The sequence below is a fragment of the Antedon bifida genome, chromosome 5, assembly GCF_963402885.1.
Source record: "Antedon bifida chromosome 5, ecAntBifi1.1, whole genome shotgun sequence".
NCBI lineage: Eukaryota > Metazoa > Echinodermata > Crinoidea > Comatulida > Antedonidae > Antedon > Antedon bifida.
In genome coordinates this window covers 30,501,296-30,524,952 of record NC_136230.1, presented here as the reverse complement: position 1 = coordinate 30,524,952, position 23,657 = coordinate 30,501,296, and the positions used below count along the sequence as shown (strand labels likewise).

The window sequence follows — 23,657 nt, the reverse complement described above, 5'->3', positions numbered from 1 at the left end:
AACCACTCTACCCTTGCATTGGGTCTTTCAATCACACGCCGCAGCCCCTAAAACCAGGCAGTTCAGACCAAACGTGGCAGCTCCTAAAACCAGGCAGTTCAAACCTCATGTTACCCTCGCATTGGGTCTTTCAAACGCACGCCGCAGCCTCTAAAATCAGGCTTTTTAAACCACACACTGCCTCTGCTTTTCAACCCAGAGTATAAAGAGTATCAAAACATATGGCAATACTACTATTTCCTACAGTATTACATTTTATATTTGTTGAGAAAGTGTACTGTCTCATTGCCCAGTATAACAACTGTACTAACAATATAGGCCTGGACTACAACATAAAATATATGTATACAAATTATGCAAATATAGTATTCAAACAAAAAACAAGGATACACAATAATATATAGAAAAATTGGATGCAAAAATAATATTACGGTACATATGGTTGCCACATAGAAGCATAGGGAGCATAACGTTTTTCTCGCCGAAAACAAAATTATTTTCCAATAAATAAAAAACAGATTTTTTTCTCTCCGGACACTGCCTTTTTGTAGCAAAAATCTTATAAGGGCACACTTCAATTTTTTTCTTTCTCACTGCAAAGATTTCTTCTATATTGTCTGTAACAAGCTATAGTATGTCAAAATTAATGGGTATATAACCATGCTGGATTATATGTCCTACCCAAAGACAGACAAACCCATCACTTTTTTTCCAGACAATTTCTAAATCTCTCCCTTGTTTTTATCATCCGCATGCAAGCAATTCATTTTTACGATAATATAACTATCCTGAGTAACTATTATTAGGGAGTTTTTGACAATCGACAACCAAACTATGTCAAGTAAATTCATTGTGCGCATCCAGGAAGTTGTGACGTGCTTGCTTGCTCCCCCACCTCGACACTGTATTGGTGGTTACTAGGTCCAAGCGACGACCGACACATTAATTGACCTGACCTAGGTTGACCCTAGGTCGTCAGTTATCGCAAATCGAAAGCTCCCTAACATCACAAGAATAACACTCTTCTTTGTTATTCATACGTTAGGCCTTAATGCAATATAACCAATTGATTGTTCCTCTAACCAGGATATGGTTAGCTGTGATATATAGATTTATACATATACATGTAGAAATAAACAATTTAAAAATATGCAACAAGCGTATACAAAATACAAGAAAGGGCGTACAAAATAATAGGACTTAAATGCTGCAGTAATTATAACACAACAAGGTACAATACAATAAGGGACCATGTCAACATTATTCTACTGCAGTAACTACACTTTGTTTACTCTTTAAAATGGTTTATGCAATTATTTAGCAAACATTTTGGGGGAAATTATTAACAGTTTATTTTGGTGACTGCCTCATACATTTGTACATAATAAACTGATCTGAATGTTATTACTGTATATGTTTTTATAGATTTTAATGAGAATGATTTTATTACTTTATACTAGTAATTGCAATTTGACCTTTGGCTACAAATGTTACAGATGGCATGGTGGTTTGTTGAAATAAAGTGATATACATTTAAACAAACTAAAATAGCCAAGTGGTTTGTTTGAAATAAATTTGAACTAAAATTATTTGATATTGCAGTAAAAAGTGTAGTTACTGCAGTAAAAAGTGTAGTTACTGCAGTAAAAATGTAGTCACTGCAGTAGTGTAGTTTTGACACGATCTCTAAAACTTATGCAGAAGTTATAGTAATACATGGTATTAATTAATCATACAAATATAATTATTTTTAACAGAAACTTAACAAAATAATAACTAAACACATTATCTTCAATAAGCACCATTGTAAACCTTTAAAAATAAAACTCAACCACAAATATGTTTAATACAATAATTGGGAAACAAAACATTCCATAATGTAATTAAATCAAACCTATATTTGGTATGCATGAACAGTTGCAATGGATCGTTTCATTTATTTTATTTTGATCATCAATTCATTAATCAATATTGTACTTTTTAAATTAAATTTTCAATTTCTAACAATTTTTACAGAATTTCTTGTTTAAGTCTGACACTTAAAAAAACATGTTTTTGAAGCTTTGTTCTTACTTGGACGCAACTTAACAACGTAAACGCAACGCAAGTGAGCTGACCAATCAGGTGATCTATCACACCATCATTTTTCAAATGCGATGTGATTACGTCCTTTTGTTGCATCCTAGATTTGTAATCTTTAATTTTTAGTCCCAAAACAAAACATTAATTTGCAACAGTTTTGCTAAAGAGATAGCTGTGTAGGCCGTAATCGCACTGCGCTTTTTTATTTGGTAACACCAACCAAATTGCAAGTTTAATATAATATATAATATACTGTGTGAACAGGCCAGTAATTTTCCCTGAGCAGCGAGTAACTTTCACAGAGAATCCAACTTGTACAGTAAATGAAGTTCAGTGCGAATACGGCTTAACATAACATACTGTATATTCATAACATAATTTCTTCTGGTGTAAAACATACAATAAGAATTTAATCTCAATAAAGAAAAACATGATTTTTTACAGTCCATTATCTTTCAATGATTAAGAGTGTACAAAGATTTCTGTAAACAGAATGAACAATTTAATTAAAATGTGGTCTAAAATCAAGGTGCTTTCTTATTTCTTGAGATATTTTGGTTCAAATCTATTTTGAATGTTAACCTGTATGTATACCGTAAATTGATTTAAAAACTAAATGCCAATTAATCGTAATAATATCGTTGTAAAATTGATTATTAAATTGATAAATCTGTTTAAATACTTTATAAATTTAATTAACACAGGTCTATGTAGCTACCTTACATATATGGACACATTGTTCTCATTTCTGGGGCAGCTCTCTAAAAGACTTCACTACAGGAAATAACAAGAACTATGTTTTATAATGTTGTATACATCATTAGCAGCATAAACTTAGCCTCTTATATATTCTAACATTCATTAGAATAGTAAATAATATAAAAATAAATTTTCTTAAATACTCCCTTTTTTCTCTTAATTCTTTTGTGAGGATAAGTTTCAAGTGTATTTCCGATATTGACAATTGACGCAAACTAACACATGCTTTGATGACTCGTCGTTGGAATGTTGATCATTCTCTTGGTAGAATTCACACATATTGCACACAAGTGGCAAATACGCGTGTGAAATCCTCACATTTGCCACGTACGTGTTGCTTGACTGGACGAAAAGTTACTGGGAATATGTGTTCTTTGCACACAGATCTGTGTGAGCATTTTCATGTGATCCAACATTTTAGAATCATTTTTAATCTGATCACTCTGCCATACTGTTTTTAATTTGTATACACGTTTTGCCATCCATACAGATATTCAGATCCATACAAACATTTTCCAAAATCTATGTGATGTATGATCATGTATGTATGAACATATGCTGCGGTCAGAAATCCAAATGCACATTTCATGATGAATGAACATATGCTGCGCTCAGAAATCCAAATGCACATATCATAATGTATGAACATATGCTGCGCTCAGAAATCCAAATGCACATATCATGATGAATTAACATATGCTGCGCTCAGAAATCCAAATGCATATATCATGATGTATGAACATATGCTGCGATCAGAAATCCAAATGCACACAAACAAATATTCACATATGATGACATTTGTGATTTGTAAACGGATGATACTTTTTCTGATTATTGTGTGTTTGTTTGAAAATAGTAATATAATAATTGAAGTATACATTGTTTTCCCATCAGTTGTGGATCTCTGTTCAGTTTTTGTCCTTGTGTGCGCACCATATGCGCACAAGGCTAATTTCAGAGTTTATGATCAGCATCAAAATCCAAGACTAACAGTTTTGTTTCTTCTGTCCCATTTCTGCTCCCTACTGCACAAATGAGTTTTGTATGATTTGAGCGTACGCGCCATACAACGCCACCGCTACCCCCACTGTCTAACGTTACAAGGTTGCGAATAAATTCGCCAGTGTTCAAATCCCAGAGTTTCACTGTTCCGTCATCGGAACTCGTTATGACAAATTTTTTGTTGAATTGTAAACAAGTAACAGCGCTCTGATGTTTATTTTGTCCTGAAAAGTAAACATATATAAAATGAATCAATAAAAGGGGAAGTACAAGAAAAATACAAATATCCAATTCACTGTTTATATTGGTAAATGACAGTCAAATCTGGATATGACATTAATTTTCAATTTTGAACTTTTTAAGTGTTTTATGCATTTTTATCGTATTTCTAAACTGCAAAATTGTTACCGCATTTTAAAGTTTTGTGCAATATTGTGTGTGTACTCTGTATATGAATTTTCTTTAAATATTTTATATTTTATCTGTTGCAGTATTCATTTCCAAATCTGTTTTTTAAAGTAATTTTGTTTTACCTTGTAATGTTTGAAGGCAGCGACCAGTTGTTATATCCCATATCTTAACAGTTGAATCAGCATTGCCGGACACAAGTATATTATCCTTCAGCTCCATGCCACTGGTCAAGGACTGATGACCCATCAGAGTGTGCTTACATTCTCCTGACTCAACGTCCCATACACGTATTGATGTGTCTAACGAACCACTCACCACATGAATACCATCAAACTGAAAACAAAATAATATATCAATAAGAATGGATCTCCAATGCATCTAGTTATAATACTTAGCTACCAGTCCAAGGGTCCTGGGTTTAAGTCCTGTCAGTGTCAGGATTTTTTCCCAAAGACTTTGTTTATGTAGAGCATCTTGTGTATATGTTTGTCTTGTGAACGGGACTGCCACCTTTAAGAAGGATAGTGAATGAATTTGCTTATGGTTATCCTTGGCAATTTGCTTAAATATATAAAAACAAAACACAACAGTAGCCAGTGCTAGGTTTAATGTTTAGTTTGCTCCTACCTGTAATGAATACACCCTATTTGTATGACCTGAGAGAGTATGTAGACACTCTTCCGTGTCCGGATTCCAAACACGAACCATATAATCATAAGCACCACTGACCACACGCCGACCATCGTACTGGACACAACGGACAGCTGCTAAATGACCCATTAGGACATGTAAGCACTGACCGGTCTCAATGTCCCAAACTCGTAGAGTTGCATCTCTTGAACCACTAACAACTCTGTAAGAAAAATGGTTAAATGTTACAAAAAAATTAAAATACTTTTATTGAAGATAATTTTTGTTTTAAAGTTCCTATCTGTACAATATTACTTAAGACCTCTGACCTATTGTTACTTACTTGTTACCACTCAATGACATGCACCGAACCGTTGAAGTGTGACCATATAATGTGTGGATGCACTGGCCTGTGTCTGCGTTCCATACTTTTAATGTTCTGTCTGTTGAACCACTGATTATAATATTATTGGCCATTTCTGACGACCAAACTCCACCAGTGTGTCCAACAAGTGTGCGTAAACACTAAAGAGAAGTTTAAAATCATAGTATTGAATACATTGTGGATATTCATCAGATATGTTGCAATGCATTAAGTAGCCTAACCAGTAACCACAACTCTCACTCACTTAATGTGTCTAGTTTTTAAATTACTTCATTTTGTAAGTTGTCATTAATGTGTGTAATAGAGCAAGACAATCATATCTACACTTAATTTCTCTGTAAATGGGAACTGAACAATCATGTCAATGTCAGTACTATTTTACATATTAATATGTTTAAATACTCGGCCGTGAAATATTTCACCATACTGTGCCAAGGACCACTACATTATCAGTGTTTTATGTTTTTCTTCAGTTCTTTAAATCATACATACAAATTTCGACTGTGACGCTATACCTGGGGCCAAACCCAGAATAGTTTTGTGAGCTGCAAAGGGAATCAATGCACCAAGTACGGACTAAGTAACTGTTTGTTAAATTAAGATAAGGTTGTTGACATACCTTGCCTGTGGACGCTGACCATACTTTTAAGGTGTTATCATCAGACCCACTCACAATCCTCTGACCATTGAATTGTAAACATGTGATCACATGATCATCGTGACCTTTGAGCACCTGATGAGATAAATGACCTGTGATGTTAATTATGGTAAACAAGTAAATACTTGAATATCAAGGTTCTGTGACCCTAAATTTTAGATTTTGCAAAGCAAACTATTTTGTAGCCTTTAATTTAAATGAAATAAATAATAATTGAAATAAATGCAACGCTATTATTAGTACAGTAAATGCTTCAAATACAACTAACCAAAAGTGTCTGGTTCCCTGGAAACCCTGCTTTATGACTTTTATTGTGGGGGAGTTTCCATTTTTCGAAAAAAAAAAAAGTGTGATGTGCCCAAATATGGTAGTGATGTGCTTAAATATGGTAGTGATATGACATCATCATGTCCATATATGGGCACATCACATTTTTGTTGTCACATAAAGTTTGATAGTGTAGACAGAGCTTTACAGTTTAAGCATAGAATTATATATAATTTCAGAGCAGGAAGCAAATTCTCTGTAAATGTATTACAACACCATTTCATTATGCGACTCCCATGATTGTCTAAATATCTAAAATTGAACATATCTAAACATAAACTTGTATTCTGAATAAAAACAAAAATTGTATGAATAATTCCTTAATATAGAAAGGCTGTAGAATAAAATACAAGCCACTTAACAAGGAATAGCATATTACATTGATTAGCTAAATGGAAATTATAATGGGTGAATATAAATTGCCATATTAACGTTAGTTAGGCATACACCACTAACCTTCTTTGGACGTATTTCTGCAAACCGCCAGTTGTACTCAATCTGATGATGTCTAAGGTACGCGCTCTTCCACGGACTTCTTGGCACGCCCGAGTTTGACCGCCTCCTCGTCTGTTTACCGTTGACTTCAGCGATACCAGCTTCCCGACATTTTTCCCGCCATAATAGGTTGTCTTCGCAGAGAATACGCCAATACTGGCAAGTTTGTGCAGCACGTAACAGATCTCTAGGTTCAAGGAAGGCTAGTACATATAGTGCGAGCTACAGATAAAGAAAATAATATATAAAATATAAGATAGTTATTTGTGTTGTTTCTAATAAACATGTTTTTATAATAGGATGTAATTATCATAAATAAAGACAAAGTAAGAACAATATTTACTAAAGATTCCATAAGGTTATGGGAAATTCAAACATTATACCATTGTTATCATTTCCTACCTACAGTATTTATTAAGTCAATATAGCTGAGATACTAAATGATGTATGTTATGTACTTTCAGGACTTGTAAACAAAGGGGAAATCCCCTGATATGCTTCACTGATTCCCTGGCATAAACCTTGTATTACACAACATTCAGTTGACTCAACTTGAAGGTGAATCACGTTTCAGTTCATATGTACTTTAGGGTTTCACTTTTAGTGACAAATATCTTTCTACTTTAATATTTAAATAGAATTCAAGCTATTATCAAATACTGTAGATTTGTGTGTGAATAGATGTACAGAAATAATTGTACATGGGTAATTCAATGCACTTGTATGTCAATGAAGGCTATCCCTGTCTTTGCAATGATAAATTTGTATTTTATATGGGTCCAAAATCAGTATAGCCCACTAAGCAGGAGCCCACTAAGCAAGAGCCCACTAAGCAGAGACTGCTATGCTAATGCCAAAATATATAACAATGCCTAATAACATATACACATTGGTAATGTTCCTTGGGAATTTACCTTGATTACCATAGGTTTAAATAGAGGACTACTACAACATTTGTAGGTCTACAGTTTGTTGACAGTAAATAGATCATTATCGGAAAATGTGAATAAATTAAATACTTCCTCACAATTTATTATGCAATAATCTATCATGTTCTGTTTCAATATTATTCATTTCCTTTTCTTCTTGGTCTTTCTAAAGCTCTATCCACACTATCACATTTTATGTGACAAAAACATGTGATGTGCCCATATCATGATGATGTCATATCACTACCCTATTTGGGCATATCACTACCATATTTAGACACATCACACTTTATTTGTCAAACTAGTTTTATAGTGTAGACAGAACTTAATTGTTTATCAGAGATTCACCACATAAACAATATAAAACATGAATTTAAAAATAGAAAGAGGGTGTATATTTCAACATTATAGAACTAAACAGTACAAAGTAGGTCGCCCAATCTGACCTTTTTCCCAGTAAATATCTAATATCCATAGGTACAGTAAGATACTCAAAAACTAATTACAATTGTCTATATGTTACGACAAACATATTGACTATAGTATCAGGTTGCTGAGACTCAGAGCTTGGTTGGTTTGATTTTTATTTTCTAAAGATCATAGGGTGAACGCAAAGGTCAATTATTGCCTTGTTGCAGAATTATCATTTTATAGGTATGTTTACTATTCGCTCACAAGCTCTTCTTCTCTAAATCTAAGACTTTCCAACTCTTGTACAGTAAGGTTCATTAAAATCTTCCATGTAATATAAATTGTCATTGTGCAATATACAGTAATAGGAAGGGTTTGCCAAAATGTGTTTGTGTGTTTCAACAGCAACTCTGATTGGATAATTAACTACATTTTTATACAGAAATGTCTTCCCATTACCACTCTTTCACATGGATGGATTTTACACACAATGTTCATAACATTTATTTAAATACTCTGACATAAAAGATGATAACATACAAAGCAATAACAAAATGATATGAGGTCAGAGTTTGAAGGCAGATGTACTGGAAGATGAAAAAAAAACATCTTGTGCAGCACCATAACAATCTCTATCTGTTGGAAGGTTATTTCCCATCATATTGTAGTGTGGGATACACGTGTAAACATTTATAATCAGTCAAATTAAACTTTTTTTGTGCACAGTACTGAACCTGTACTGTAGTCTAAACAATTGAAAACTATCATAAACAACATAATATTATGTTACATTATATGATAACAGAGAGAATATAAGATGATGTATGCAACCTTTGCCATATGTAGCTTTATTACAATTACATAACCATTAGTAGAGTACTGTACCTAATGTTTGAAGTAATTTTGAACTTTTTAGTTGATCAACTGCTAGAAATCATATTAAAAAACTAAATACACACACTAAACAATTTCACCAATCACTAAGTATATCATCACCTTTTCCTCAAGTATTCCTCTTCATGACTTCCTCTACTTGACTTGTGTTTTTTAAATGATAATTTTTTTAATAGAAAACTGATTTTTGTCTGTGACTAGTATTGTGGCATTTTTTGCTTAAAACTGTGTGTGTACACATTAGAAGACAACTGAGAAAGTTTTGCTATTCTATATATTTTTTTATGCATTTTGTTTCTTAGTGTATCACTTGTTTCTTACGCTCTGTCTACACTATCAAACTTTATATGATGTGCCCATATACGGACACGATGATATCATATCACTATCATATTTGGGCATATCACTACTATATTTGGGCATATCATACTTTTTTGTCAAATTAGTTTGATAGTGTAGACAGAGCTTAATATGAGTAGACTAAGAGATCTCAAGAAAACTGTACTCTGTGGGTTTACAGTAAGTGTCTACTCAGGGTTTAAGATTCAAGGCTAACTGATGATGTCACACTTAAGTAACTGTACTGTGCTAAAAAAAATGCTGGGTATTGATCATATTTATTCCACTATACTTTAGGAAACAATGACATCCTTATAATATCAACTTCAACTTTATTGGATGTTCAAGAGTATGAATAGGATTTAGATAGCCAAGATATTTCAAAAGGTCACTGTGTATTTCAATTAATAACTAAGTTATGCTACTATAAATGGATAGCAATACCTTTTACCTATTGTATGGTATTCATTGAATGAACTATTCATTGAATGAATGAAACCCCTCTGTCTACACTATCAAACTAGTTTGACAAAAAAGGTGTGATGTGCCTAAATATGGTACTGTAGTAATATGCTTAAAATGGTAGTGATATGACATCATGTCCATATGGGCACATCACATGTTTACTGTATGATGTCACATACAGTTTTAAAGTGTAGACAGAGCTTTAGTATAACTATAATACAAATGTTGCTGCTGTTTCTTTTGCCAAAATTATTTTTTTTGCTGCAAAAATACAACAACAACAAATAAACATACACACAGAAAGACAAATAATAAAATTGGTTACAACCTCCTTGGTGCAGGAAGTGAAAATAGAGTTGTATTTATGCTTATTTTTGACATATTTTTGGGCAACTTGCAGTGCATAAATTATGATATTAATATTATTTTAATGTCAAGTCTACCCAAGTGTTTGACAGGGCTAAACTATTTTCCCTCCAAAATCTTTATAAAAACTCATTTCCTGCATTCCAACGTTCATTGTTGTAAAGGTGATATGCTTAGTAGACTCACCAGGAAATTTGTTTCATAATTTGATCTTTTATATATCTTTTGAATGCTGTCAAGGTGACAAGTTTCAAAGAAGAATATCTTTTGTCACCATTTAATTGTGACATTTCAGTCAAATATTTGTTAGTACTGAACTAAGGCTGACCCTGCGTCAGTTAGTAACTTTTCAGACCATACTTTAGTACCGGTAATCCGGAATGACCTCAGGTCTAAAAGACTAAACAGTGTAACATTTTTTAGGAATTTCCTGTTCTTGAGATATGTTAGTGTAAAGCTCTGTCTACACTATCAAACTTTATCTGACAAAAAAATGTGATATGCCCATGGACACTACCATATTTGGGCACATCACACTTTTTTTATCTATTTAGTTTGATAGTGTAGACAGAGCTTTACTGTACGTACTACCAACTCCAAATATTTACCATATTATACTATGGTAGTTGTGTAAATCGACGTCACAAAAATCATGGCACTCCATCAGAGCCTAGAATAAGCGAAAAAAAAACCATATTCTTACCTCCCGGGGTAGTAATGATATAAAATCTCTTTGGAATTGGGGTTCAATGACCGCCATTATGTGGCGTACTTGGGATGGTTCACATTTTCCAATTAGCTCATCTAAAGCAACAAGTTTCTCCGCACCGCTCCAATTCTGCAAAGCAAAAAAGATGTGTACAAATGGTTTTTATAGTTAGTGTAATCAGGAGGAAGAACTGACCAAATTTTTTTTAAATTTCTGCGAGCCCTTATACTGTATATCAGAATTAATGTGTAAAGCTCTGTCTACACTATCAAACTGTATGTGAAAACAAATTTGGTGTGCCCATATATGGACATGATGATGAGACTATTTACCATATTTGGGCACATCACACTTTTTTTTGATAGTGTAGAGATAGTGCAGCTTAAACAGTGTCTTTATTGGTGCACATGTATTTTTTGTATAGTATTTATTTATTTCTTTTTCTTTTTTCTGGTAAGAAACTCGTAAAATATAATACCTGGAATATCTTCAACCAGTTAAGTAGATCAGGTGGTGGGTTGAAATGCGAGGACGACATAAAGCGCCTTCTTGTAGGACCATCCAAACTTGATCCACCAAATCGCAAAGCACTCGGCGTGTATCCATTCTCAAGCGCCCTAAGAAATGCACTGCAATAAAATAAGCAAATCATATTGCATTAATAAGATACTGATTTCATAACGATTCAGAATTTCAAATATACAAAAAATTTAAAGACTTGTAAAAACATGTTTGGACTAATTTTATAAATCATATATAATTGTGGTTTTTACTAATACAGTATGCCTTATACAAATTTCAATTTATGAACCTTTTTATACAATTTTCCAACTTTTCCTATAGTATTTCATTCTAATGACTATAGCTACAGAATCAATTTCAAGTGAAAATTTCCCCTGACGATGGAAGATGTCAAGAAAAATATGTGGTGTGCTATAAAGCTAGTTATCTAGTGATTCCCATATGATTATGATCTACTGTATGCAGCGGGCTAAAAATAACATTGCTTGGTTATAAGACAGGAATTAGATTTATTGATTATTTCATATTTTCTCTCATGATTATGTTTGCTGCAGAGAATAATGTTACGACAAATACTTATTTTTATTGACATTTTTCATTTAGTTTTCACTCTACATATAGTACAGTATCGCTCTGTTTGCAGATCCTCTAAAAAATTGACATACTAATATAGAGTAAAAATGATGCTGTTGGTGAGTTGGTTGGTGAGTAGGGACATCTACCTTCTACTGTACCATAAGTTTTCCATTCCACCCAGTCTTAAGATGATTTTAAAGCCTTTTACCTTCATTATAGCACTCACTAAAAACAACTCTAGAATCTAGGTACTGAAATATTCTTTTTTTCCCACCCACCCTTTTTACCACACATTCCTAGACATTCACTCTAGCCATCTGTAATGTACAGCTCTATGGACATGGGACTAACACAAATTCCTAGATATTCACTCTAGTTTACTGTACATCTTATGGACATGGGACAGTATACTCTAAACCTAGGTGAACACAGCAACCCATTAGAAGAAGGTTAAAGGTCAGTTTCCAAACTATCTAGTTATTTTTATAACTCCAAAGCGGATATATTAAACTCTGAATGAGGCTCTTAAAGGATTTTTTTTCTCAAGAAATTCTTTGGTGGGGTGATTTTTGATTCTGAAGAATTTATTTTCCCAGGCAACCAAATATTTTAGGATTATGCAAAGTGTCTGAGAAAGGTGTAAAAAATTGAAAATGAATATTGTAAACTCTTATCACAGCATGAATTTATGAATATCAGACAGCTTGCTTCCAAATGTATCTACCACTTATGGTTTATTCAAATAATGAATGTATTTTCTGTTCTGCACTGTTTGTTACCAGCAGCCAGCGGAAATTATGCAAACATCATTCTCTAAGGGTGCAAAAATGATTCTCATGCGTGTTTGTGGCACACTTAGTGTGAACTGCTTAAATGTCCATAATGTAGCAAATAGTAAGCCATTAACTTAAACAAATGTTTACTGTATATATCCTGCAATTATGCATTATAACAACAAACACTCCAATACATCTGAACATACTGAATACCAGTTAGCTAGCTACAATTTTAATACAGTATGCTGACATTACACTCTCTTGAAATTCATGGATTTTTCTTGATATTCATCAATAAAGCTCTGTCTACACTATCAAACAAGTTTGACAAAAAAAGTGTGATGTGCCGAAATATGGTAGTGATATACCCAAATATGGTATGGTCACTTCACATTTTTAAACATAAAGTTTGATAGTGTAGACAGAGCTTAAAGCTCTACATCAAACTTTATGTGACAAAAATGTGGTGTGCCCATTATGGACATGATGATGATCACTACTACTGTACAGTATATTTGGTCATATCACTTTCACCATAGTTGGACACACCATACAGTATGTTTTTTGTCAAACTAGTTTGATAGTGTAGACAGAGCTTAAAGGTGCACGTTCTCCTGATTATTAAAATGTACAGATTTAAGCTATCTATACAGTAGTACTAGGTCCTAGTTGTTAAATAGAGGAGATCAGTGAGCACAGGGCTACAGTACATCTAGGAAAGCTACATCGTAACTTATATGATTATGAATAAGAAAAAACAAAGATTATGTCTTACTTTTGTATCTCAGCTGAACGACATGGCTTCTTGCCTGGAGATCCCCCTTTTTCTTTAATTTCTGATTTCCGTTTCATCTGAAAGAAAAACCATCATAAATGTATATTAACATAGGGAAATGATAAGATGCTGTTCATTGTTACAATGTCACTGTCAATAAATGTTGCAATAAAATGCTAACAATCATTGACATTCTATTGCAGAAATGTGACAATCACAAATCACCATACAGTACAAAACCGTAAAAAAACGGTAAGAAATTAAGAAATTCTAAAAACCTGTCTGAGTAGTACATACAGTAAGTTGTACAGGGTTAATACTGTACACACGGCTATGGAAAATTACTGTATTTATTTCTCCTTTCAATAAATATTTGATTATTTTCTTTTCTGAAAAATATTTCAATTTTGTTTTCAGATTTTCACGATCAGTTATTTTCAGATCAGTTACAAAATTTAATACCAACTAGATTAATAAATAGACCAACATGAAAAACTTATTATAATTATAAGATTGAAAACTCAGTTTGAGAAGTTTATCAAATACCTTTATTAATATCGATATTATAATAATTCCTGTAAACATTTCAAGCCATACTTGTCCTAAAATACATTTTCACAGTGAATAATTTGATATTTCTCACCCAGTTATTAGGGGAACAAGTCATATAGCCTTGAACTGTGTGAGTTCTACTCCATAGAGACATACGATGATTTGATTTTAGGAAAAATACTCAATGGTAACTGTAACACAGCTTAGAAATAAGGTACTGTATATTAAAGCAATTCTACGATTTGAAAATATATTATTCCTTCTTTCTCCCCAATAAATAATTATTTTCTCCCCAATAAACAATTAAATTTAACTAATTACACAGGTAATGCAAGACTGATTCCTTTTTTCATTGCAAAAATGTACATGGTAAAGATCTGTCTACACTATCAAACTAGTTTGACAAAAAAAGTGTGATGTGCCCAAATATGGTACTAGTGATATGTTTAAATATGGTAGGTATGACATCATCATGTCCATATGGACATATCACATTTTTTGTCACATAAAGTTTGATAGTGTAGACAGATGTCATAGGTATAGAATACCCTTACATACCAGTTAAGGACAAGGTGATATGAGTTTACACAGTTTATATCTACAGTTAATTATCAAACATCACAATGAACCACTCTCGCATCCAGACGATAGACGTTGATTCAAAAATTTGGAGAAAGGCTCTTGAAATCGGAATTGTACAGAACTATTTTGCCCGACTACCGCATTATTAATAGAGAGCTTAGATCAACCACGGTAGATAAACCCCTAATTAATATACCTGTTTGCAGAACTAACCGTCTTAAGACTTCGCCTGCCCTTACCATAAGTAGAATCCTTAATTCAAACAGTACCTGATCACGCTGAAGATGGCTATGTTATAAATATTTACATATATTGGCCTATGCATTTGTATATAAATTTTGTAATCTTTTTAACATAACATAATTTTATTTTTTTAACTGATTTTTTCAAATTTTTTAATGTTTTGTATAAATTTTTGTATTTTTTTAAATGTTTCTGTTTCCATATTTTTATATATATATTTTTGTAAATCAACAATTTCAGCCTTCGGGCTGCATGTTTTTTATTGTATAAACCTGAATAAATAAATGAAGAATGGATTACTGTAGTCATTTTTTTTTTCAAGTTCAAACTAACAAATGATACATTGTACTGCAAATTGTAAATTGAGCACAAAAAAAAAGAATTCAACAAGAGTCACGACGAAATCTTTAAACTTCCTTTAAAGTATGTTGTGTGAAAGTAAGAGTAGTTGTGTCTGTCCATGGGGTCTTTAGCAGATGTGGAAAGATGAGCGTTTACTTGTCATGTCACCAAATGCCCCGGATGTAACTTACTTCCTTCAAATTACAAATGTGAACAGACACTTAATTGCCAATAGCAGTGAAAACTAAGCATAGACCAGGACAATGCACCTTGCTATAAAAGTTATACCTATTTCATTCTACTTTTACAGATTGTTCCAAAAGTGAAATATAGACAATTTCAAGAAAATGTATAAAAATTTATTGTTTCAATATTTTGTAGAATTGTGAGAACTGTTTGTTCACTTAGGGACCCATTGTTTGTTATGAACTAAGATAAGATTAAGCTTTTTTTTGCCTTGTTTTTCAATTATTATATATTTTTATGTTAATTATTTATTATTATTCATGTTTTTCTGAAGTGACAAAAAACAACATGTTTGAGATTGCATAATAAATTAAGCTTAACTGTAAAAAACACAGTATGTATTGCATTTTATATATTTATTTATAATATATTTTATTATTTTATCTATATTTTATGTATTCAATACATACTGTAAACCTATGAAAACATTTAATAAAAATATTCAATGAAAAGAGCATAATCGGATAAAAATTCAAATCAAATTTAATCAATCCAAATTTATTTATGATCCTGTACAAGTACAATAAAGTCAGTTTTAATGATCTCTCCAATTATCTAATAAAAGTTACCAATTTCATGGTTATTTGATAGTTTCCTAACAATTTGGTTTATAACTCAATTTAAACATTGCATGAAGGCTGATGTTGTCCTACAGTAGATATACAGTACAATGTAATTATGTTCAATGGCATTGGCATCTAACCCATACATTCCACAAGGTTATTTTGGGTTAAAACTAGACCTCCTTGACGAGTGTAAAATTATTGGAAATCTGTGGCAAGTAAAATTAATATTAAAAACTAAAATTATGATGTTGACCTTTAACCTACTCTCTACGAAAATGTTCTTTGATAAGGATAAGAAACAAAAGAGGCCTTTGTTCTAAGCTACTACTAATTCCTTAGCTTGGCTCCTATCAAACAATGCCTACAAACAAAGGCAGTGGGGAGTGTTGCTTGAAAATCTACCCAACAAAGGTTGTGTATTAAAACCAAACCCACCAAATGTATTTTATTAACAAAAAATCAGAGACAGACTTTGTGGGATTTCACAAGGAGAGTATAGACACTACACTTCATACATTGATTCTCATCAGGTTTGAGATTTAAGGTCAAAAGGGTCATGAGAAAATTGTGAACAATAAGAATGGTATTGGAAAAGACTCAAGTTTTACCCTTATGAGTCAAAGGTTAAAGTAGATGCTTAAAATCTTGCATTTCACACACAAATTGACCAGTATTAGGAATAAACAGTAAAATTCCTATTAAAGGGACACCTCCGAGACAGAAAGAGTAAAGTGTCCTATACTTAAAGAGAGATGTTCCCTGAATCTCAAAGCTGGCCTTCTGTTATAATGATTTAAACATCCTTAAATATTGACTTAAGTGTATGCCTTCACTGTGGCTCAATAAAACTCAATTACCATTTACAAATTTACAGACTATATTTTTCATTTAACTTTTAAAATATTTTAAACATTTTTTAATTACTTAATTTTATCAATAGTTTTAATTGCCGCAGACTTTATGGTATTTTAACTTGTTTTTTAAAGTTGTTTTAAATCTTCTAATGGTTTTATACAATATGTACTGTGCCTATGATCAATCATTGATTGGATATATGGCACATTATAAATGCTTTTATTATTATTTAATAAGCAAAATGTTATAATTTACAGTATGACTCATTGATGGGTTTACAATATGATGATAATAATATTCCTACCTTGCTCCTTGTCTCGCAACCATCCACTTCACTGCCAGATGATGCGGACTGACGCATCGATACATCCTTGTGATTGGCAGGGGAACTCTTCTGCTCAGATGGAGTATAACTTCGTAAAGTTGATAGCCTCGTCGTTAATATAGACTGTTTATTATTAACCATATTTGACACATTGTTTGTTGTAGCACTGTGCCTGCGAGACGTGCTATGTGAACGTCCATTTTGAGGTGGGGGACGTTCTCGTTTAAATGTTCCACATGTTAGGATAATTTTATTTTGTTCCAGCACACTGTTACCTATCCCTGGTACTTTGGTTAAATCATAAATACTTTTATATCCATTTAGACTCTGAAAACAAAACAGAACAGAATTAATATTATTCATAGATCATGTCAGAAAAGCTTACATTTCTTAACCAAAACCTCAGCATTTTTGACTAATTAAAGCACATACTGATACCAAATGTTATATCATGTACTACAGTCAGCTCTCCTAAATATCAGACTCTCTGAAAACCAGAAACTCTTCATATCTTGAGGATCAAAAGGTCCTAATTTCTTGTTACCATTAAAAATACATTCTGAATAACAGACTTTCCGCAAACCCGGCCATATTTGGCCGACTCAAAGGTGTCTAGTACAGGGAGAGTTGACTGTACAGGTACCAGGTAGAGTAGTAATATACAGTAATGTAATAATGTACTACATAGAGTAGAAGTTCCCACCAAAAATTGTCGGCAGACTATCAATTTCAGAGTACTGCTTCAAGATATTGATTGTAGTATGCCTAACACAACTACAGTACTGTACCTACTGTAATATTAAACAATCTAAAAAAGCTCACTAAATAAAAAGCATTTAAATCTATTTTCACAAAACTTTAGTGCCATAACCAAATTTTTATTTCCTTGAACTTTTGAATGCTTAAACAAACCTAGGAGGAAAGCAAATAATTCAAGTACAATACTCTTTTCTAGACATTAATAGTAATACACAAAAAACTATAAAACCTATTGACCTGATATCACAAAAAGACAAAAGAAGAGAAGAGACCCAATGACCTACATTTTTAATGTTGTTAAGTTCGCTAAATAAACTCAGACAGGTAATCCAACCATTCATTTCTTTCACTTCCAATCAGTTGCATAATTAAACACTAACAATATAGTATATTATTATATTACAGTCAACCTTCCCTAAATCAGACAAGTGTTAAATAGCACAATGTCTGGTTTTTATAATGCATTTTGGGATAAAATTCTGGTTTTATAGATTTTCAACTTTCATTATTGAGTCCATGGAGGAAGAAATACATTTTTGGTTTGAAAAATGTAACTGTACAGTATGTTCTTAGATCTCAATTCAATACTACTGTTACCATATGAATTAGCACAATGAGGCTTGCAATATTTCTTTAGTAGGCTGCTCATAAATTGTTCTTAAATTTATAATATGAATGTAACAACCATGTATTTGTGCTCGGAGGGGGTTGCTGTTTATCGCTTTTGCTCACACAATTGCAACTCTATTATTATTAAGTAATTGTACTGTAAGATGTTGAAAGATGGTTTTGCAATAGTTATGGAAATACTACTGTTATTTACTCTCTGTAGACTACAGTACATTGTTTCCTTATTTAATCTAAACTTGAAATTGTTTATTCTTTCTAGGGTTGCCATTGTTACCCAGGTACAGTCATTGAAATTTGGAGCAAAGGTCATTGACATTTTAGATAGGAGGTCATCAATACATCTATACCATTATTTAAACCATAGTGGCCAAATCTGGCATAATTATGCCGTCTGGCATAATTTATTTTGACCCATCTGGCATCTAGCATTTATGCTAGGCATAATTGTAGAAAATCTGGCATAATTTGAAAAACGCATTTGTACAGCATATTCACCACCAATTAGCATATTATTTGGCATATTTTCGAGAAAAAAAACTGGCATAATTTTGTAAAAATTTGGGCAAAAACGTGAGACATTGATTTTGTGCTATTTTTGCCTTAATTGTGTCTGGCATAACTTTGTGCTGAAATCTAGCATAATTTGTTTTCGCTCGCTGCCCACACTGATTTTAAACCCTTTTTAGAAATATGACCAGGACATACGGTAACTGTTTGGAAGAATATCAGGCAGTCCTTTAAAATGTATTATAGAGTAGAGTACATACAGACACTATTGTTATATATTGATCATAGAGTACTTCTGTACACACAGACACTGTTCTATTAACAGTATTTCATTCAATCATAGGTCATCAATACATCTATACCATTATTTAAACCATTTTTAGAAATATGACCAGGACATAACTGTTTGGAAGAATATCAAGCGGTCCTTTAAAATGTATTATAGAGTAGAGTACATACAGACACTATTGTTATATATTGACCATAGAGTACTTCTTTACACACAGACACTGTTCTATTAACAGTATTTCATTCAATCATAGGTCATCAATACATCTATACCATTATTTAAACCCTTTTTAGAAATATGACCAGGACATAACTGTTTGGAAGAATATCAAGCGGTCCTTTAAAATGTATTATAGAGTAGAGTACATACAGACACTATTGTTATATATTGACCATAGAGTACTTCTGTACATACAGACACTGTTCTGTTAACAGTACAGTATTTCATTCAATCATAGATTATGTACAGTAAATCAGTACAGAAAATCCTTTAAAAAAAGATTCTACAGTAAAACTCTCTGAAAACCGGAAACTCTCAGAAAACCAGACTTTTCTCAAGCTCTATAATAAAATAATTTGTAACCATTAAAAACACATTCCAAATATTGCACAGCTACAGTACCATACTTTCCGGAAAACCCAACCATATATTAGGCCAGCTCAAAGGTGTCTGGTATTGGGAGAGTTGATATAATAATAGTTTGTTGGTAATTCTGGTTACCTTATATACAGTAGGGCAAAAGTGAATCTAATTGTATTCAATCAATGAAAGGGGTATGAGTAAATACAGTAGTACAGTAATATACCTCAAATTACTGTATAACCACAGGCTGTACAGTGGGAAAACCATAAGTTTATAATGGATATCAAGGATGCATGTATAAAGGATAATAATATAAATCAGGCCAAGAACTAATATTTAGTCATCAAAACATATAGGAACCCTATCATCATCCCTTTCAGAAACCACAATACCTTAGTGTTGTGTGGCCTTGAAGAAGGCATCATTTCCTATCATGTTTAGCCACTAAACCCAGTACTAAAGTTGTATACTGTACTTTGTCTTATTAAATATTCCCAAGCACTAAACTACAGGTATAAATAATATAGTGGTAAACTATATTATCCCAAGTACCTATTCATGGCTGTTTTCTTATAACTTTGTTTTCTAATGTACAAGGCCTACTGTACCAACATACTGTACTTTTTTGTCAAACTAGTTTGATAGTTTACAAGACAGCTTTTTGAGTTTGTAAAAGTACAGTTAAAAATACACAATAAAGACACAACAGTGAGTTACACAGGAATAAAAACTCTGATGTGTGCTCCTGTATAACCTCACACTATGTGTCATGAAAGGTCACACATAAATCTGTACAACTCCAATTTTTCAAATTAAAAATCATAGTTTTTAATTGGCTGCCAACGAGCTACTATTGTCTTATACTGGTAATTATTAAGGAAGATTACAAACAGGAAACAAACTATATAACTAATACTGTTGATATGTCTGAAAGTAATTTACGTTTTAATTACTCAATAGAATATTTACACAATTATTAATCGACTCAAGGTACAATTTTTTTAAATACAAACAAGGACATTGTAGATGATGTTGGAATATTGAACATTTGTGCTTTATACGATGGAGGATTTCGTTTTCACATGCCACTTGACAAATAATTCATTCTGAGCACTTAAAAGCACATGAGAGCATGTGAAGAATTGGTGTTTTTACTGTTCCGTGTTGTCTTGAAAACACAGCAAAGAAACAGCGCAAAAACACATTGATTCTTGGTTAAACGTAACTGTTAACCTTTTATAATTATAATTAATCCTTTTTTGGCAAAATTAAATAACGTGATTTAAAAATAAAACTAGAAGTAGAAAATAGCCTATTCAAAGTTTGTATTTATCTTTTTAAAGGACCCCATTGGAATTAAGTTGATTTTTCTTTTGACTTTATGGGCTATCCTTGGTTTCTAATTGAATGTACATTTTTTATATTCACATTGTCTTGTAATCTTATGTTGAAACTATATCTTTAATATTCATGAAATTAGAAAGCCTTACAATTCTTGTTTCCAGTATAGCTTCCGCTCTTGACCGTCCAACACCGACCAATCTGGACAAGGTATCTACAGAAGCTGTGTTTATATCAATCAGCCTCGTTACCATTTTGCATATTCCTCAATCCTATAAAAGGACATCTGAAAAAAAAATGAGGGCATGAAAAAAAAAGAAATAACATTTTTATAAAACAAAATCTGACGGTATTTCTTAATTCTGTAACAGGAATTAGACGTTTGGAAAATCCAGATGAAAAATAAAAGAATAAAAATGTATGAAATAAAAGGTAATGAATTATTATTGATAACACTAATCTCAAGCATGTCTGGTATTTTACAAACTGTACATTGTAATTTTACAATGATTAAAGTCAATGATTAGGAAATCAAAAAAAGGGAATGACAGTACAGTAATAATTATGAAATATTCAAGTATTATTTCATTTAATTCAAGAAGATCACTGTTGTCTAGATATGAATGAAACGGAAAGTGTTTTAACGCAATGTTTTGCAGTCCAGGTAAACACGACATTCAATCATTTGAATTGAAGTTTAGTTTGTATTTACTATTGAAGAAATCCTCATTTAATAAATATCAACAACTCCATCTGAACCCGACCATCAACAATTCCAATGTCAAGTTCAAGACTGGTTTAAAAAAAAATACGATAGGTGGCTAGGATTTAGTAAAACGATCTACCCGTTCTGTTTGAATTGTGTGCGGAGGTAGAGCCTCCTTGTGGACCACCGATATCGCCAGCCCTTCTTCGTACAACGTAGGCCTATCTCGCTTCGTTGACACAACTTAAAATTAAGTAATTTTCATACTTTAGTTGATTAAATATTGTAGTACAAATGTTCAGATAATAACAATTTATTGTCTGAGAACTAATCTGAGTTACTTACCAAACTTAAATTTAGATTTCCTTCTAATTAAGGCGAATTTTCAGAAGTCATTTTGACACGAATTCATTTCGTCGTCGCGCTCCTGCTCGCATTGTTATAGTTTTTTTCTCTCGCCCTGCTTGAACTACGCCCCCACATGTCATTAAGCAGAAGTAGTCTCTGACCAAGCCGCTATTGACTTAAAACGAAATGTGCTCGCTTGATTAAAGGCAGCAGCTTCCACGTGGTTTAGACACACTAGCCTGGCCTACATAGTCTAGCAGCGGTATAGTATCAACAGTTATCGTTATTTTAGCAGTCATAAACGAATATTTTTAATGTAACTTATTACACTAACACATTTAAAGTAACAATTTATATGAATTGCATTAAATATCTAACATTTATATATCGCATTACTAGGATTTAAGAGTCAGTTACCAAAGATATCACGACACTTTCAGATTGGGGATGTAGCTCAGTGGTAGAGCGCTTGCTTTGCATGTAGGAGGCCCCGGGTTCAATCCCCGGCATCTCCACAATTTTTTTTTGTCACTTCGATACTCAATATTTTAAGTAAATACTTTACTTTCTTTTATTATCTTCTTTTCTACCTTTTTTTGGTGAATTTGAATTTAAATTGTAGGTCTAATTGGCTTTTCTTTATCTTCCTTCATTTTAGTAAAAAATACTGTAATTTTCCGATCATACGAAACGTGTGACAAACAATACAAATTAGTCACGACATATGGGGATGTAGCTCAGTGGTAGAGCGCTTGCTTTGCATGTAGGAGGCCCCGGGTTCAATCCCCGGCATCTCCACAATATTTTGTCATTTCAATATTTAATATTTTGTTGATAATAAGCCTACTTGTATTAATTTTAATTGCATATATTTTTCTATTATTTTGGGAATTTGAATTTAAATTGTAGGTCTAATTGACTTTTCTTTATCTTCTTTCATTTTTTGTCATTTCGACATTCAATATTTTAATAACTTTGCATTTAATTCCATCTTTTTTCGATATTTTGTGAATTTGAATTTAAATTGTAGGTCTAATTGGCTTTTCTTTATCTTCCTTCATTTTAGTAAAAAATACTGTAAATTTCTTATCATACAAAATATGTAACCAATAATACAAATTATGTTTATATTGGGGATGTAGCTCAGTGGTAGAGCGCTTGCTTTGCATGTAGGAGGCCCCGGGTTCAATCCCCGGCATCTCCACAATTTGTTTTGTTTCTGTTCATTTTAACAACATCTATGTAATGTATAGTACAATTTTTATTTTACATA

At 32.4% G+C, this 23,657-nt stretch overlaps 1 protein-coding gene and 3 non-coding genes across 4 annotated transcripts; 3 read left to right on the top strand and 1 right to left on the bottom strand.

Annotated features, from left to right (window-relative positions):
* Nucleotides 1-194: 194 nt before the first annotated feature.
* LOC144843598 (F-box/WD repeat-containing protein 7-like) lies at nt 195-22,465 on the bottom strand. Its single transcript, XM_078700457.1, has 12 exons — nt 22,382-22,465; nt 21,480-21,616; nt 17,202-17,549; nt 13,512-13,588; nt 11,341-11,491; nt 10,857-10,991; nt 6,711-6,971; nt 5,889-6,002; nt 5,228-5,409; nt 4,882-5,107; nt 4,377-4,587; nt 195-4,067 (listed from the first exon to the last, which is right to left on the bottom strand). The coding sequence occupies exons 2-12, from the start codon at nt 21,582-21,584 to the stop codon at nt 3,796-3,798; spliced, it is 2,082 nt and encodes a 693-aa protein (XP_078556583.1). The 5' UTR covers nt 21,585-21,616; nt 22,382-22,465; the 3' UTR covers nt 195-3,795.
* Nucleotides 22,466-22,827: 362 nt separating this feature from the next.
* Trnaa-ugc (transfer RNA alanine (anticodon UGC)) lies at nt 22,828-22,899 on the top strand. Its single transcript has one exon. It is a non-coding gene; the product is annotated as a tRNA-Ala (tRNA).
* Nucleotides 22,900-23,110: 211 nt separating this feature from the next.
* Trnaa-ugc (transfer RNA alanine (anticodon UGC)) lies at nt 23,111-23,182 on the top strand. The gene has a single exon. It is a non-coding gene; the product is annotated as a tRNA-Ala (tRNA).
* Nucleotides 23,183-23,516: 334 nt separating this feature from the next.
* On the top strand, nt 23,517-23,588 carry Trnaa-ugc (transfer RNA alanine (anticodon UGC)). Its single transcript has one exon. It is a non-coding gene; the product is annotated as a tRNA-Ala (tRNA).
* Nucleotides 23,589-23,657: the final 69 nt, after the last annotated feature.

Bases quoted from the DNA above. Each gene is read 5' to 3' on its own strand.
- LOC144843598 (XM_078700457.1), bottom strand. From the start codon at position 21,584: ATGGTAACGAGGCTGATTGATATAAACACAGCTTCTGTAGATACCTTG. The intron at 17,550-21,479 runs GTAAGGCTTTCT...TTTTGTTTTCAG, and splicing joins CTATACTGGAAACAAGAATT to AGTCTAAATGGATATAAAAG. The intron at 5,108-5,227 runs GTAAGTAACAAT...TTTTTCTTACAG, and splicing joins ATGTCATTGAGTGGTAACAA to AGTTGTTAGTGGTTCAAGAG.